Source organism: Equus caballus, chromosome 13 (assembly GCF_041296265.1).
Source record: "Equus caballus isolate H_3958 breed thoroughbred chromosome 13, TB-T2T, whole genome shotgun sequence".
Classification (NCBI taxonomy): Eukaryota; Metazoa; Chordata; class Mammalia; order Perissodactyla; family Equidae; genus Equus; species Equus caballus.
The window spans coordinates 8,542,651-8,555,159 of NC_091696.1; the positions used below are offsets into that span (position 1 = coordinate 8,542,651).

Genomic DNA, 12,509 nt, shown 5'->3' on the forward strand with positions numbered 1-12,509 from the left:
GGTGACACCGAGTTCTTCTCACTGCATCCCTTCAGGGATGCTGGATCAGCTCATCCAAATCCTGGTGATATTCTTTATAATCATTTGATTAAAGGGGTGTCCAGCAGGGTTCCCCACTGTAAAGCTACTCTTCCCCTTGTAGTTAATGGTAATTTTGAACAACAAAACTTTTAAACTGTGTAGATATCCTCATCAAATTGCAATTTATCCATTGACTTATATCTATCTGTATGAATTCATGTTCTCCTATTTTATTAAATGGGTTATAATATCCTACTATTGTTCTTTATTATGATGCTCAAATTGTCCCTCATTTGGTCAGTGGAAGCCCCTCAGGATGACTTCTGTGTCCTTTGACATGTCCCCATTGATGTTTAGCATCCTCTTGCTTTCTAGCACAATAAGACGTTCCAGGTTCATCTTCTACTTTCCAAGTCCCAGCCCTGGAATCAGACATTTCTCTGAGGAGCCCTGGTTCTTGTCAGTAGAAAATGATGATTATAAGTCATGATCTGTGCACCATGTGTGCTCATTGATATTAGGGTGCTGCTGATTAAAAACCTTTTCAGTGAAGGGAAGTAAACATGTGTTTTTACATCTACACACACACACACACTTTTCTGCCTATCAAAATCTCTGTCTATCTATCTGCCTATCTAACTATATAAAATACATAAATTTATACCAATACATTTAATTCAAATCTTACCCCACAAGGTTCATTGGTTTTCTCTCTTTCTGAATCAGTGACTCCCTTCTCCAACAGTGAGAAACCTGGCTTCTGTCGCCCTTAATATATTTACTTATTTGATCAATTCCCCTTTATGTGGCAAATCCCCACTCCATCCCTTTCTACTCACAGATACTCTCTTCACCCTACTTGACTTCTCCACACCCAATTTAGGCTCTAGGTGCTATTGTCATGCCACTCCTCCATGTGGATCCCCGCTCATCGCTTGGTCTCCCAAACCCATGACAGGCAGCTTCTTCATGTGGACACCCTCCCCAATCTACCACATCTCTGACTTGTAGACACTGTGACTGCCTTCTCTGCCCCCACACATCACTGTGTGAACACCCACCTTGCTTTGCCCAACATCCTGGCTTTAGGACTGAATTATCCAAGAAGGAAAAAGGAGGGAAGTGAAGAAGAGGAAAGGGAAGTGGAGAGAAGGGGCAGAAAATGAAAAGGAAGAACGTGTGCATCTTCTGACAGCAACTGAATCTGGTGAATAATTTTAGCCTTTCTCTCCAATCAATTGATCTATCAATCACTTTTTACTTGATTTCCATTGTGTTAACACAGTTGGGAGTTGAAAATAGAGTAGAAAGAATTATAAGAAAACATGTTTTGTGCCTTTCAGAAATATCAGGGAGATAAGATGAAAACATTGAATCAAAGCTAATAATATAATACTAAATGCTCAGCTGAGTGGTACAAAAATATTTGTTCCCCAAAAGGAACAAGTAAAATATGAATATACTTTTTAAGCAACACTCAAACTCACAGTGGATTAACTTTCAGCTATCTTAATATATCTACTGGGAGCTCTGAAATATTCCAACCCAACCTGTGATTGTGATGGTGAAAAACTTTTAAGTCACTGGCTCTCACTGATTCACTTCTATAGATTCCCCCTAACGTACATGAAGCCATCAAATAATACTTTTGTGAAGAGATGTTTAATGACATGCTCAGTATAATAGTTTATAGAGGATACAAAACGAACACATAAATGTCTCTACTGCAGTTAGCACAATAATTCTCATTTTCATTAAAGTTTGTTAAAATAGTGGAGAAACTTTTATTCCTGATCAGTGCTCAGGGAAAGTATGTGGTACTAACTAGGGCTGGGTGTAGATCATCCTGTGAGAACCAGATAAGGTGAGTTCACATATATGGCAATTACTCAGCCTCTTCATTTATATCACACAACAAATAACACTCTACTTAGACACCGAGGAAGCTCAATGAGTGTAAGGATACCCAGGCATCCATCAAGGGCAGTAGTAAGCCCATCTTTATACTGGGGTTTATTCACAAAGTAAATTGAGGTCTCTGGTGTTCTGGGACACAGCTTCCTTGAAGAACAAAATGGAAGTCCTTAGGAAAATCAGGGGCCACTCACGGTTCTGTCTCTGAATTCAACCTTTAGAACAATGGGTTTTTGTGGTTCCATTAGCCCTTGATTGCATAATTTCAGGGGGATCTGCAACAGTTAAACAAGCATATGAGAACCTATTATTGAAGCTCCATCAATGACAGAAACAAAGCAGACAAGATACATTAAGGGCAATAATGATTTACATACATACAAAAAGGAGTGTAGCATTATATAACTTTGATTCTTTTTCTTTTTTTAATACCAATTCAATGTCTTTAATAAATATAGGGAGAGTCAAGTTATCTATTCTTTTCTTTGCGCGCATTTTAACCCCCTGCATCTTTCAAGGAATTACTCTCTTTTATTTTGTTCTTAATTATATAAGCATAAAGTTGTTTCCAGTATTCCCTTATTTTACTTTTTAAATAAAAAATGACAGTATGTTGTATATTTCCAGTAAATATTTGAGACAAAATTGACATATCACAGTGTGTAAGTTTAAGCTGTACAGCATAATAATTTGACTTATATATATCATAAAATTATCATAATAAGTTTAGTTAACATTCCTCCCACATATAGATTAAAAAAAATAAAGAGAAAAAATATTTCTCCATCATGATGAGAACCCTTAGGGTATACTCTCTTAACAAAATTCATATACACCATACAGCAGTGTTACTCACAGTTAGCATGCTAGATATTACATCCCCAGTAGTTATTTGTCTTACACCTGGAAGTTTGACCTTCTTGACCATCTTTATCTATTTTCCCTTCCCTCTTCTGATTCCTTGTATTTATTCTATAAGCTGTGTCAACACTGGATAGTGAAAGCATTCGTTCACCCATTAATTGAATACAATATCTATTGAGCACTTATTCTCCACCAGGAAGGAGACAAAGTCACGTTGGGTTGTCTTCCTTGTAGATTTAAATTTTTGGTAAAACATATGAGGTTTTAAAATTTAAACCAAGTTTTTAGACATTATGGCAAACTATTTCAAACAGCTATATATAGTTAATTTTGTCTGTTGAAAATTGCAAGATAATCCTGAGTGGGTATTATACATTTTAATTGTATGAATCATCCTTGACTTCTAGTGTTCAGTCACGACTCCCAGTGGAAGCCATCCAGTTTCACGAAGGGAAGAGGTTTTTGTGAAGCATTATGTTTGTTTTCTACCATATCCTTGCTCCTACATGTAGTTCATATGGTGACCTTCTGAAGACATGTAGTGATTTGACTGATATTTTTAGCCCCATTCTCCCTAGCCACTCATTCTGTGTTGAGGGAGTGAGCAGCAGATTAACCTTCTAGACTCAGTTGACTGATGGACAAGCAAGTTGTGATGGAAGGTGAGAGGCGCCAGCCGGTGGATGACTGGGAGCTTTCAGGGAGAGTCTGTGGATCCCAGGAGTGCCAGAGACCTGCTTTCTCTCAGGGTTGAGTCCCCTGTTTGTACACTAACGGAACTCCCACACAACTTCCCCAAAGCCACAAATAAGATAAAAGCCATCGCTGTCCTCTTCTCCCCTGTGCAGAGCCTGCTAAAGGGGAGTAGCTGCATATTAAATGCATGAGTTCTAGAAATAAGTCTATTATGGGGCCTGGCTTAATATGAATCAATGGCTACTCTTCTTTAGGTTCTTCAGAGGAGAGAGTCCAGGTCTTCCTATAAATGCAAAATCTTATTTCATAATTTCAAGTGACATGCATATATATATGTATATATACATCCCCTGCAGACACACACACACACACATGCACACACACACGATATTAATATACACAAATGTCATTTGCTAAATTATTAAAGTTAAATTTTTTACAATTTGTATCCACAAGCTCTAAATCAAATGCAAATCACTCCATACGCACTTATTGGATGACTGAAAGACACTATTGAGAGTTTAGGAAAGGAATAAATGAGGTGCTAGCATTAAAGACAATCGTAGATACAAAGAAAATGTAGAGAACCAAACTGGATGGTATAACAAGAAAGTATTATTAGGTGGTCTGACAAATTATACCAGCCTACAGTAACCAATAAGAGAGCAGAGGAGAGAATGGTTTCTAGACTATGTGGGGAAGGCTCCATGGAGGGGCTTGGGGACAGAATGAAGGACTTGAAGGATGAGAACAGGAAGAGGATAGCGGAAAGAATATTCATAGATGAATTATTAGGATGTAAAGGGAGCTAAGCTTGACTAAGCAAGTGAAATCAAACAAGCAGGATGGCCCTAGACTGTGGAGTGCTTCACATCTGGCAGAAATGCTTGAATCAGTGATTCTCAAACTTGGCTGCACATGAGAATAAAAGCGGTGCAGTTTTAAAGCTATACTCTCGGTAAATTATTTTGGAATCTCTAAGAAGTCCCAGGCATGAGGATTTTTTAAAGCTTCTTGGTGTTTTTATTATACTGAGAATGGTTGAGAACCACTGTCCTGAAGCTCAGTAATTTCTGGTGAAGAAGAGCATCCTTCAAATGTCATGACGTGGTAGTCACTGAACTTCACAACTGTGCACACTTGACCTTCCTTCGAGGACTTAAAACCAAACTTAAAACTTTGCTCAACTTCACAGGACTGGGCATAACTACCACACACTAACTGCATTGACTCTAGATGACCCTTACACTTGGGTCTTTATAAAGCCACAGACTTAGCAGTCCAGACCAAAGGACCCTTAAAGCTCACAATTGCCTCTAAATACATTCTCTGGGCTTTAGAACAAACTATACTTTTTTTTTTTTTTTGAGGAAGATTAGCCCTGAGCTAAGTATTGTCAGTCCTCCTCTTTTTGCTGAGGAAGCCTGGCCCTGAGCTAACATCCGTGCCCATCTTCCTCTACTTTATATGTGGGATGCCTCCCACAGCATGGTGTGCCAAGCGGTGCCATGTCTGCACCTGGGATCCGAACCGGCGAACCCCGGGCCACTGAGAAGCGGAATGTGCGCACTTAACCGCTGCACCACTGGGCTGGCCCCCAAACTATTATTTTATAAAATATATTTTATTCTATATTCTATGTATATAGATGCCTCAGATTTAAAAAAAAAAAACTCCCAATAAAATATTATTTATGCAAAAAGTTAACTGTCTGACCTGTGTTTCTTCACAAGGTTTGAAGGAGAAGTTCTGCAGCAACTTGACAACAGCAAGTTTCATGTTCATGATAGCGAATCTCATGGCAATGCAGTTTCTGGGTCCAGTTCCAAAGGGCAAGTATACATAAGGATTTATTCTGTCCTTGTTCTTCTTACTGAACCTGGATCCACAGCAGTAGATGAAAACAAGTTAATGAAACATAAATCCACAAGAGTTACAGTTTTGGGGTTCTCATTGAGACTCCTCAACCGGTAGTACATAGTCATTGAAATCCTGAAATGAGTATTTAGCTGTGAGAATTGTCAGCTACAGATACTTTCCATTATCCTTATCTTCAGGAGCTTTCAGTCTTGTTGGAGACGAGATAGATCTGATTTAAAGAATATATATCTTTAAGCAGGAAAACTGTATTTAGGGTGGTGAGCTGTTCACACTCTGCAAGGCAAGTAAGAAACGAGAGTGATTGAAGGAAAAGTAGGTTCCTGATGACACTCATACTTACGTTGGTCATGTGCTCATGGAGGAAGGAAGCAGGAGAAAGGCCTGCCATTATTTAAATTCTTATTTTGCTTTCTTTTCCCTTCCATTCCCTTTCCTTTGCTCCCCAATCATCTTCTCTCTCTCTCTCCTTCCCTCACACAGAATACCTTATGCAAGATAATTTACATGGGCATATGATGCTACTCCACCATAATCAGGGATTTCCTTGTCTATCTGTTCCTCTAGGCTAAACATTCCTTGAAGATTTGACGTATATTTTATTCACATTTGATTTCTCAATATTTGATTACATAAAAGAAAAAAAACGTAGATTTCAGGAAAGTGATAATATTGCGATTAAGCGTTTTGTTGGGTCCTTATATTTTGGAGAACGTTCTGGAGATTTCCAAATGATATGCCTTAACATAGTATATGAATCAAGAGGAGAGAAGAAGTGTGTGAGATTGGGACAGATGATATGGACTGATGGTTGTTGGACAAGTGATGGACAGGTAGAGACGCATGAAAAGTATTTCATAGACATGTGTCTGTGGAATATGCTTGCGTATATGGAGATACATAGACACTTGCATATATATCAAACATTGTCCATAATATGCATTTTTTAACATTTGTATTTCTCACTACCTGGTTCACTCCCTGATACATGGTAAGAACCTACTCTCTGTTTGATGACTGAGTGAATCAAAGAGAAATTCGGTGAATGGTCTCTTGTTTTATGTTTATGAAGCTACAGGAGAGGGAACTGCTGAGCTTGGAGGAACCACAGAGGTCCTCTGGTCCACAAACAGAAGACTGGGTCAACTCTGACCTCTTCTTTCAACAAGTACTATTTGTAAATGTTATGTCAGCACTAGGAACACCATGGCTGACAAGAAAAGGCCCTACCATCAGAGAGCTTATAGTCAGGGGCTAGTAAAAGTCTAGATCCCAGCTACTGTTCGAAAAATGTTATTGCAAATTATGCTCACCAATATAATAAACGAGAAAGCATCAACTCTTTCCAGAGTTCAAGTTGGACAGAAAGCCAGACTTTTACTCTGAAATCCCAGAAAAGCCTACTCGAGACCCTCCAAAGACATGTCTCAAATATCTAGAGAGCAGATGACTTCGCTTTGGAAAGGTCATCCAATACTGAGTGTACAAGGGAGCTGGCACAGGATTGCAGCCACAGAGAGCGCTGGAGGACCTGTGTTCACTTCCAACCTCAATGAGGCTGCTTAAAACATCAGAGTGGAGGACCTTTCAGGTCATAACCTGCACTCTCACAATAATGCTAGAGGAAACAACAATTTTGAAAACAATGGAATGTGGGAACATTGGTGGTAAATTCAGAGAGGTGAAGAGAACAGCACAAGACAACGTAAAGGAAACAAAAGCCTATATCCCTAAAAAAAATAGTAGCTCAGTAAATTATGGCTAATGCAACAGTCACACACACACACACACACACACACATATAGTATCTTAGGTTGTTGTTTATAGTTTACTGTCAAAAAACTGACGCAGTTCAAAATGAAACAAAATATAATACCACTATTGTTTTTAAAAATATATGTATGCATAAAAAAATGTCCATAAAGATGTACATTACTTTGTCAATGAGGCCCATCTTAAGGTATTTGGGCTGTGGAGAAATATACTTTTCTTTTTTAGAGTATACAGTTCATAAAATTTTAGCAAGAAACAGCGATCATTCTTTTACTAAGAAAAACTTCTCAAAATAAAAAGATGTGTAAACGATTGTACAATCACACGTTTGCCATCTATAATAAGAGACATCAGAATATGCTACAACCAGTCTGATTCAGGGTGGGTTCTCTTTCCCAGGAGCCCTGTACCTTTCAGGATGGAACTCCTCAGGCTCTGGCCAGAACTCCGGGTCTCGGTGAAGGAGAAAGTTTGGCACCATCACCACTGTCCCTTTGGGAATGAACACCCCATTGATCTTCACATTTTTCTTACAGACTCTCTCAAGTCTAACAGCAATTGGGAATAATCTGAGATTTTCATTCAACACCATGTCAAGATAATCCATCTGTAACAGGGCATCATAGGTGGGAGGTGCCTGGAAAGAAACAGATTTTGAAAAATTGAGATTTGGGATCAACTTTCCACTCAGTCCCTGCAGTACTATTGAAGTGTTAGGAGTACAAAAGAATAATTTATTTTGTTAAAAGAACTTAGCATTTTTAGACGTTTTAATGCCTTCCATGACCTTTGACATGGTGAAAGGTACATTGAGATGTGTGGAGTAGTTATGACTATGGGAGACTGTTGGGACTACCCCTTAAACAGATCCTGAAACCTCTCTCATTACCATGTAGTGTTTTTTTCTTTCTCATGTAGATAACTCTGACTTGTAAACTATGACCATTACTCTTAAATGAAACATGCTGAAGCCATCTGTACCAAGGAAAGAGAATGTGCAAAGGAGCAAAGCCATATCGGAAAAGAAGAAGTGAAACTGTCACTCTTTGCAGAAGACATGATTTTATGTATATAAAACCCTAAATAATCCACTAAAACACTTTTGGAAATAATAAATGAATACAGTCAAGTCGCAGGACACAAAATCAACATACAAAAATTGGTTGCGTTTCCATACACTAACAATGAAGTAGCAGCAAGAGAAATTAAGAATAGAATCCCATTTACAATTGTAACGAGAAGAATAAAATATTTAGGAATAAACTTAACCAAAGAGGTGAAAGATCTGTACACTGAAAACTCTAATACATTGTTGACAGAAATCGAAGAAGACACAAAGAAATGGAAAGATATTCCGTGCTCTTGGATTGGAAGAATTAACAGAGTTAAAATGTCTATACTTCCTAAAGCAAGCTATAGATTCAATGCAATCCCTATCAAAGTTCTAAAAATAGTTTTCACAAAAATAGAGCAAAGAATCTTAAAATTTATATGGGACAACAAAAGACCTCAAATAGCCAAAGGATTCCAGAGAAAAAAGAACAAAGCTGGAGGTACCACACTCCTTGATTTCAAAATATACTACAAAGCTATAGTAACCAAAACAGCATGGTACTGGCACAAAAACAGAAACACAGATCAATGGAACAGAATTGAGAGCGCAGAAATAAACCCACACATTTATGGACAGCTAATATTGGACTAAGGGAGCCAAGAGCATGTGATGGAGAAAGGAGAGTCTCTTCAATAAATGGTGTTGGGAAAACTGGACAGCCACATGCAAAAGAATGAAAGTAGACCATTATCTTACACCATGCACAAAACTCAATTCAAAATGGGTTAAAAACTTGAATGTAAAACCCGAAACCATGAAACTTCTAGAAGAAAACATATGCAGTATGCTCTTTGACATCGGTCTGAGCAGCATATTTTCAAGTACCATGTCTGACCAGGCAAGGGAAAGAAAAGAAAAAGTGAACAAATGGCACCACATCAAACTGAAAAGCATCTTCTCAACAAAGGAAACTATCAACAAAACGAAAAGACAGCCTAACAATTGGAAGAAGATATTTGTAAACCATATATCAGATAAGGGGTTAATATCCAAAATATACAAAGAACTCATACATCTCAAAAATAAAAAAACAACAGCCCAATTAAAAAATGAGCAAAAAAGCTGAACAGAGATTTCTCCAACAGGCATATGAAAAGATGTTCAACATCATTAGCTATCAGGGAAATGCAAATCAAATCTACAATAAGGTGTCACCTCACCCTGGTCAGAATGGCTATGATTAACAAGACAGGAAACAACAAATGTTGGAGAGGATGTGGAGAGTAGGGAACCCTTGTTCACTGCTGGTGGGAGTGCAAACTGGTGCAGCCAATATGGAAAGTGGTATGGAGTATCCTCAGAAAATTAAGAATAGATCTAACATATGATCCAGCTATTCCACTGCTGGGTATTTATCCAAAGAACCTGAAAACCCAAATGCATAAAGATGCATGCACCTCTATTTTCATTGCAGCATTATTCACAATAGACAAGACTTAGAAGCAACTTAGGTGGCCCTCAAGGGACGAATGGATAAAGAAGATGTGGTATATATACATAATGGAATACTACAAAGCCATAAGAAATGCTGAAATCCAGCCATTTGAGACAACATGGATGAACATTGAGGGTATTATGCTAAGTGAAATAAGTCAGAGGGAGAAAGTCAAATACTGATGATCTCACTCATAAGTAGAAGATAAAAACAACAAACACATAGCAGAGGAGATTGGATTGGTGGTTACCATAGGGGAAAGGAGCAGGGGGAGGGCAAAAGGGGTGATTAGGCTCACATGTGTAGGGATGGACCATAATTAGTTTTTGGGTGGTGAACATGATGTAATCTACACGGAATTCAAAATATATTACGATGTACATCTGAAAGCTATATAATGTTATAATCCAATGTTACTGCAATGCAAAATAATTAATTAACTAATTAATTAATTTTTAAAAAGAGCAAACCCCCTATTTGGCATAAACTTGTTTATATGAAAAATTCTGCTTGCTAACCCTTTTGATTCCATGTATAAAATTTGCACAAAAACATTATATTATAGAACAACTATATGAATAATTTGGGGAGAAACTAGTTTCATACTAATCCAAATATGGAAAAAAAAAAAAAGGTAAATTTGGATGCTACAAGGGCACACAATTTCAGTTCTAGGGAGAGTTATGAAGATGATCGGAACTCCACTCTCTTGCTGGAGCAGTCTCCTAGTTGTTACTTCAGGATTTGTCTCTAAGCTCTGAGAATCTAAAGAAGTCACTCCAGCCCCAGAGGCCAGTTCTCTACACACCAGGAAAAATTCCACCTTCGGCAGAAATTGGAAAACAGTGTGAACAATATGTATATGGCTATCACTTGGTGTTATATTGAAGAAGCAACACTGTAGGGGTTAAGAATTTGGTTCAGGAGCCAGACACCCAGCTATATGACTAGTCACATGGCTAGTGTATGTAAGTTACTACATTTTGCTGTAGCTCAGTTTTCTGTTATGTTACATGGAGATCATTAGAGTTGATACTTCACAGGGTTGTGTGGCAAATATGTTCACTGCTCACTCAACAGCCATGTACTCTCCTACATTTCCAAGCCCACTTGAATTTAGGGAAAACCAGCTTTCCCAATGGATTGTGAATGAAGGTCATGTATATCAGTTTGGGGACAAAATATTTAAAAAGCCAGTGACCAACACTCTAGTTCTTTATTCCTCAGACAACAGGAAAGCTTCGTGTTCCAGATAACTCATCTGCAAGAAGGTGGAGCCTCATAGGCTGCAACCCCAAGTAATCTTTTGGAGCAAAGACTATCAATCCCATCCTCCACTAACATCCATGTTGGAGATGTGAATGTGAGTTAGAAGTAAACCTATCCTCTTTAAGCCACTGAGATTTGAGGGCTAATCTGTTACTGAGGGATCACATAGCCAATCCTGATTTATAAAGAATTCTATGAAAAGTAAATTCATTGATAAATAGAAAGCATTTAGAACAGACCTATAAAGTAAGGCACAAATGTTAGCTACCAATGGTGGTGTTGTCATTGTAATTACTTTTTATAAAAGTGGAATAACACAATGCTTCAGGTATCTGTCTCTTAGTGATCTTTGCATTTTATTGCAATCAAAATAATCCCAGTATGGCTGTACCAGAGAAGACAGATAATCTCTGATTTAGGTAGACACTAAACTCTCTTCTTATCTTATATCTTAAGGACCTATGACTCAGAAGGTCATAGGACTTGCCCAAACTACTGTTAGAAACAAAGTCATTCATCCATTTCTTGCCATATGCTCTTCTCCTAGCCTGCAAAATTTACCCAGAGTGGTAGATTGCAGTAATGATTCTAATTTTCCACCCCTTCCTGCTTCCATGCCCTTTGCCGTTTAACTTTGTAGTGCCCTCCCATTCTGACTGTAGGGTTCACCATGTAGCTTGTTTCAACCAATGGAATTTTGGCTATGTGTGATGATAGCAGAATTTTGAAAGGCAACATATTATGGGCTTATTGCTCTAGCCTTCTGTCATAGCCCTGAGAAGAGCAAACCCAGGCTAGATTTCTGGACAATGAGAGAAGTGTGAAGCATATGTGGAGCAGAGTCAGCCCATTCAGCTCCAAGGCCAGCCTAGATCAGCCAACAGTAAGACCAAAGCAAGTCCAGCCAATATCAAGAGAGATAACTACCCAGACAGTAGAGCAATAAATTCTTATTGCTAGATGCCACTGAGGTTTTGTAAATTTCATGTGGCAATATTGTGGTAAAAAATAACAGATATGCCAGTACCAGCACTTTTCCAAAGATATTATATTTATATGAGCAGCATAAACTGCCTTTGTTTTTGTCTTTTTAGATCTATCTTAAATAGAGTAGATCAAAGAATTGAAGCTTATGCTTTTTGCAAAAATTCTCGTAGGCAGTGGTGAGGAAATATTCTTGCAAAGACTTCTTCTACCTCCCACTCCAGGTATCATCCACTCACCTTATTGGGGAAAGCCAAATCAATCTCCTCCTGCAGTTTCTCCTGGACTTCAGGGTGAGTGGCCAAGGCATACGTAAGGAAGGAAAGAGAACTGCTAGTAGTCTCATAGCCAGCAAAAATAAAGCTAATAGATTGGACCACCAGCTCCAGATCAGACAGAGCTAAAAGGAGAGGAAAGACATTTTAAGTAAAGCAGGTAAATGTAAAACAGCAAAGTTCAGAGGATGAAAAATCCAAATGAAATTCCCAAATATAGGGAAAAAAATGGAAGGGCAATTCAGTCAAACTGGGGTGGTTTGTACTCTGATTACTTTTCAGAGCC

At 38.2% G+C, this 12,509-nt stretch overlaps 1 protein-coding gene across 7 annotated transcripts in view; it reads right to left on the minus strand.

Annotated features, from left to right (window-relative positions):
- Nucleotides 1-1,664: 1,664 nt before the first annotated feature.
- LOC100068123 (cytochrome P450 3A12) overlaps nt 1,665-12,509 on the minus strand; it is a 33,728-nt gene continuing 22,883 nt past the window's right edge. For 6 of the 7 annotated variants that reach the window (XM_001498007.5, XM_070231664.1, XM_014729864.3 and 3 more), the window contains 4 exons: nt 12,188-12,348; nt 7,557-7,783; nt 5,212-5,374; nt 1,665-2,210 (listed from right to left, as the gene is read on the minus strand). In XM_001498007.5, coding sequence (XP_001498057.2) covers nt 2,115-2,210; nt 5,212-5,374; nt 7,557-7,783; nt 12,188-12,348 — 647 coding nt within the window. In that variant the 3' untranslated portion in view covers nt 1,665-2,114. Of the gene's footprint in view, nt 2,211-5,211; nt 5,650-7,556; nt 7,784-12,187; nt 12,349-12,509 lie in introns of all 7 variants that reach the window. The other variant, XR_011424573.1, reaches the window with a different exon arrangement.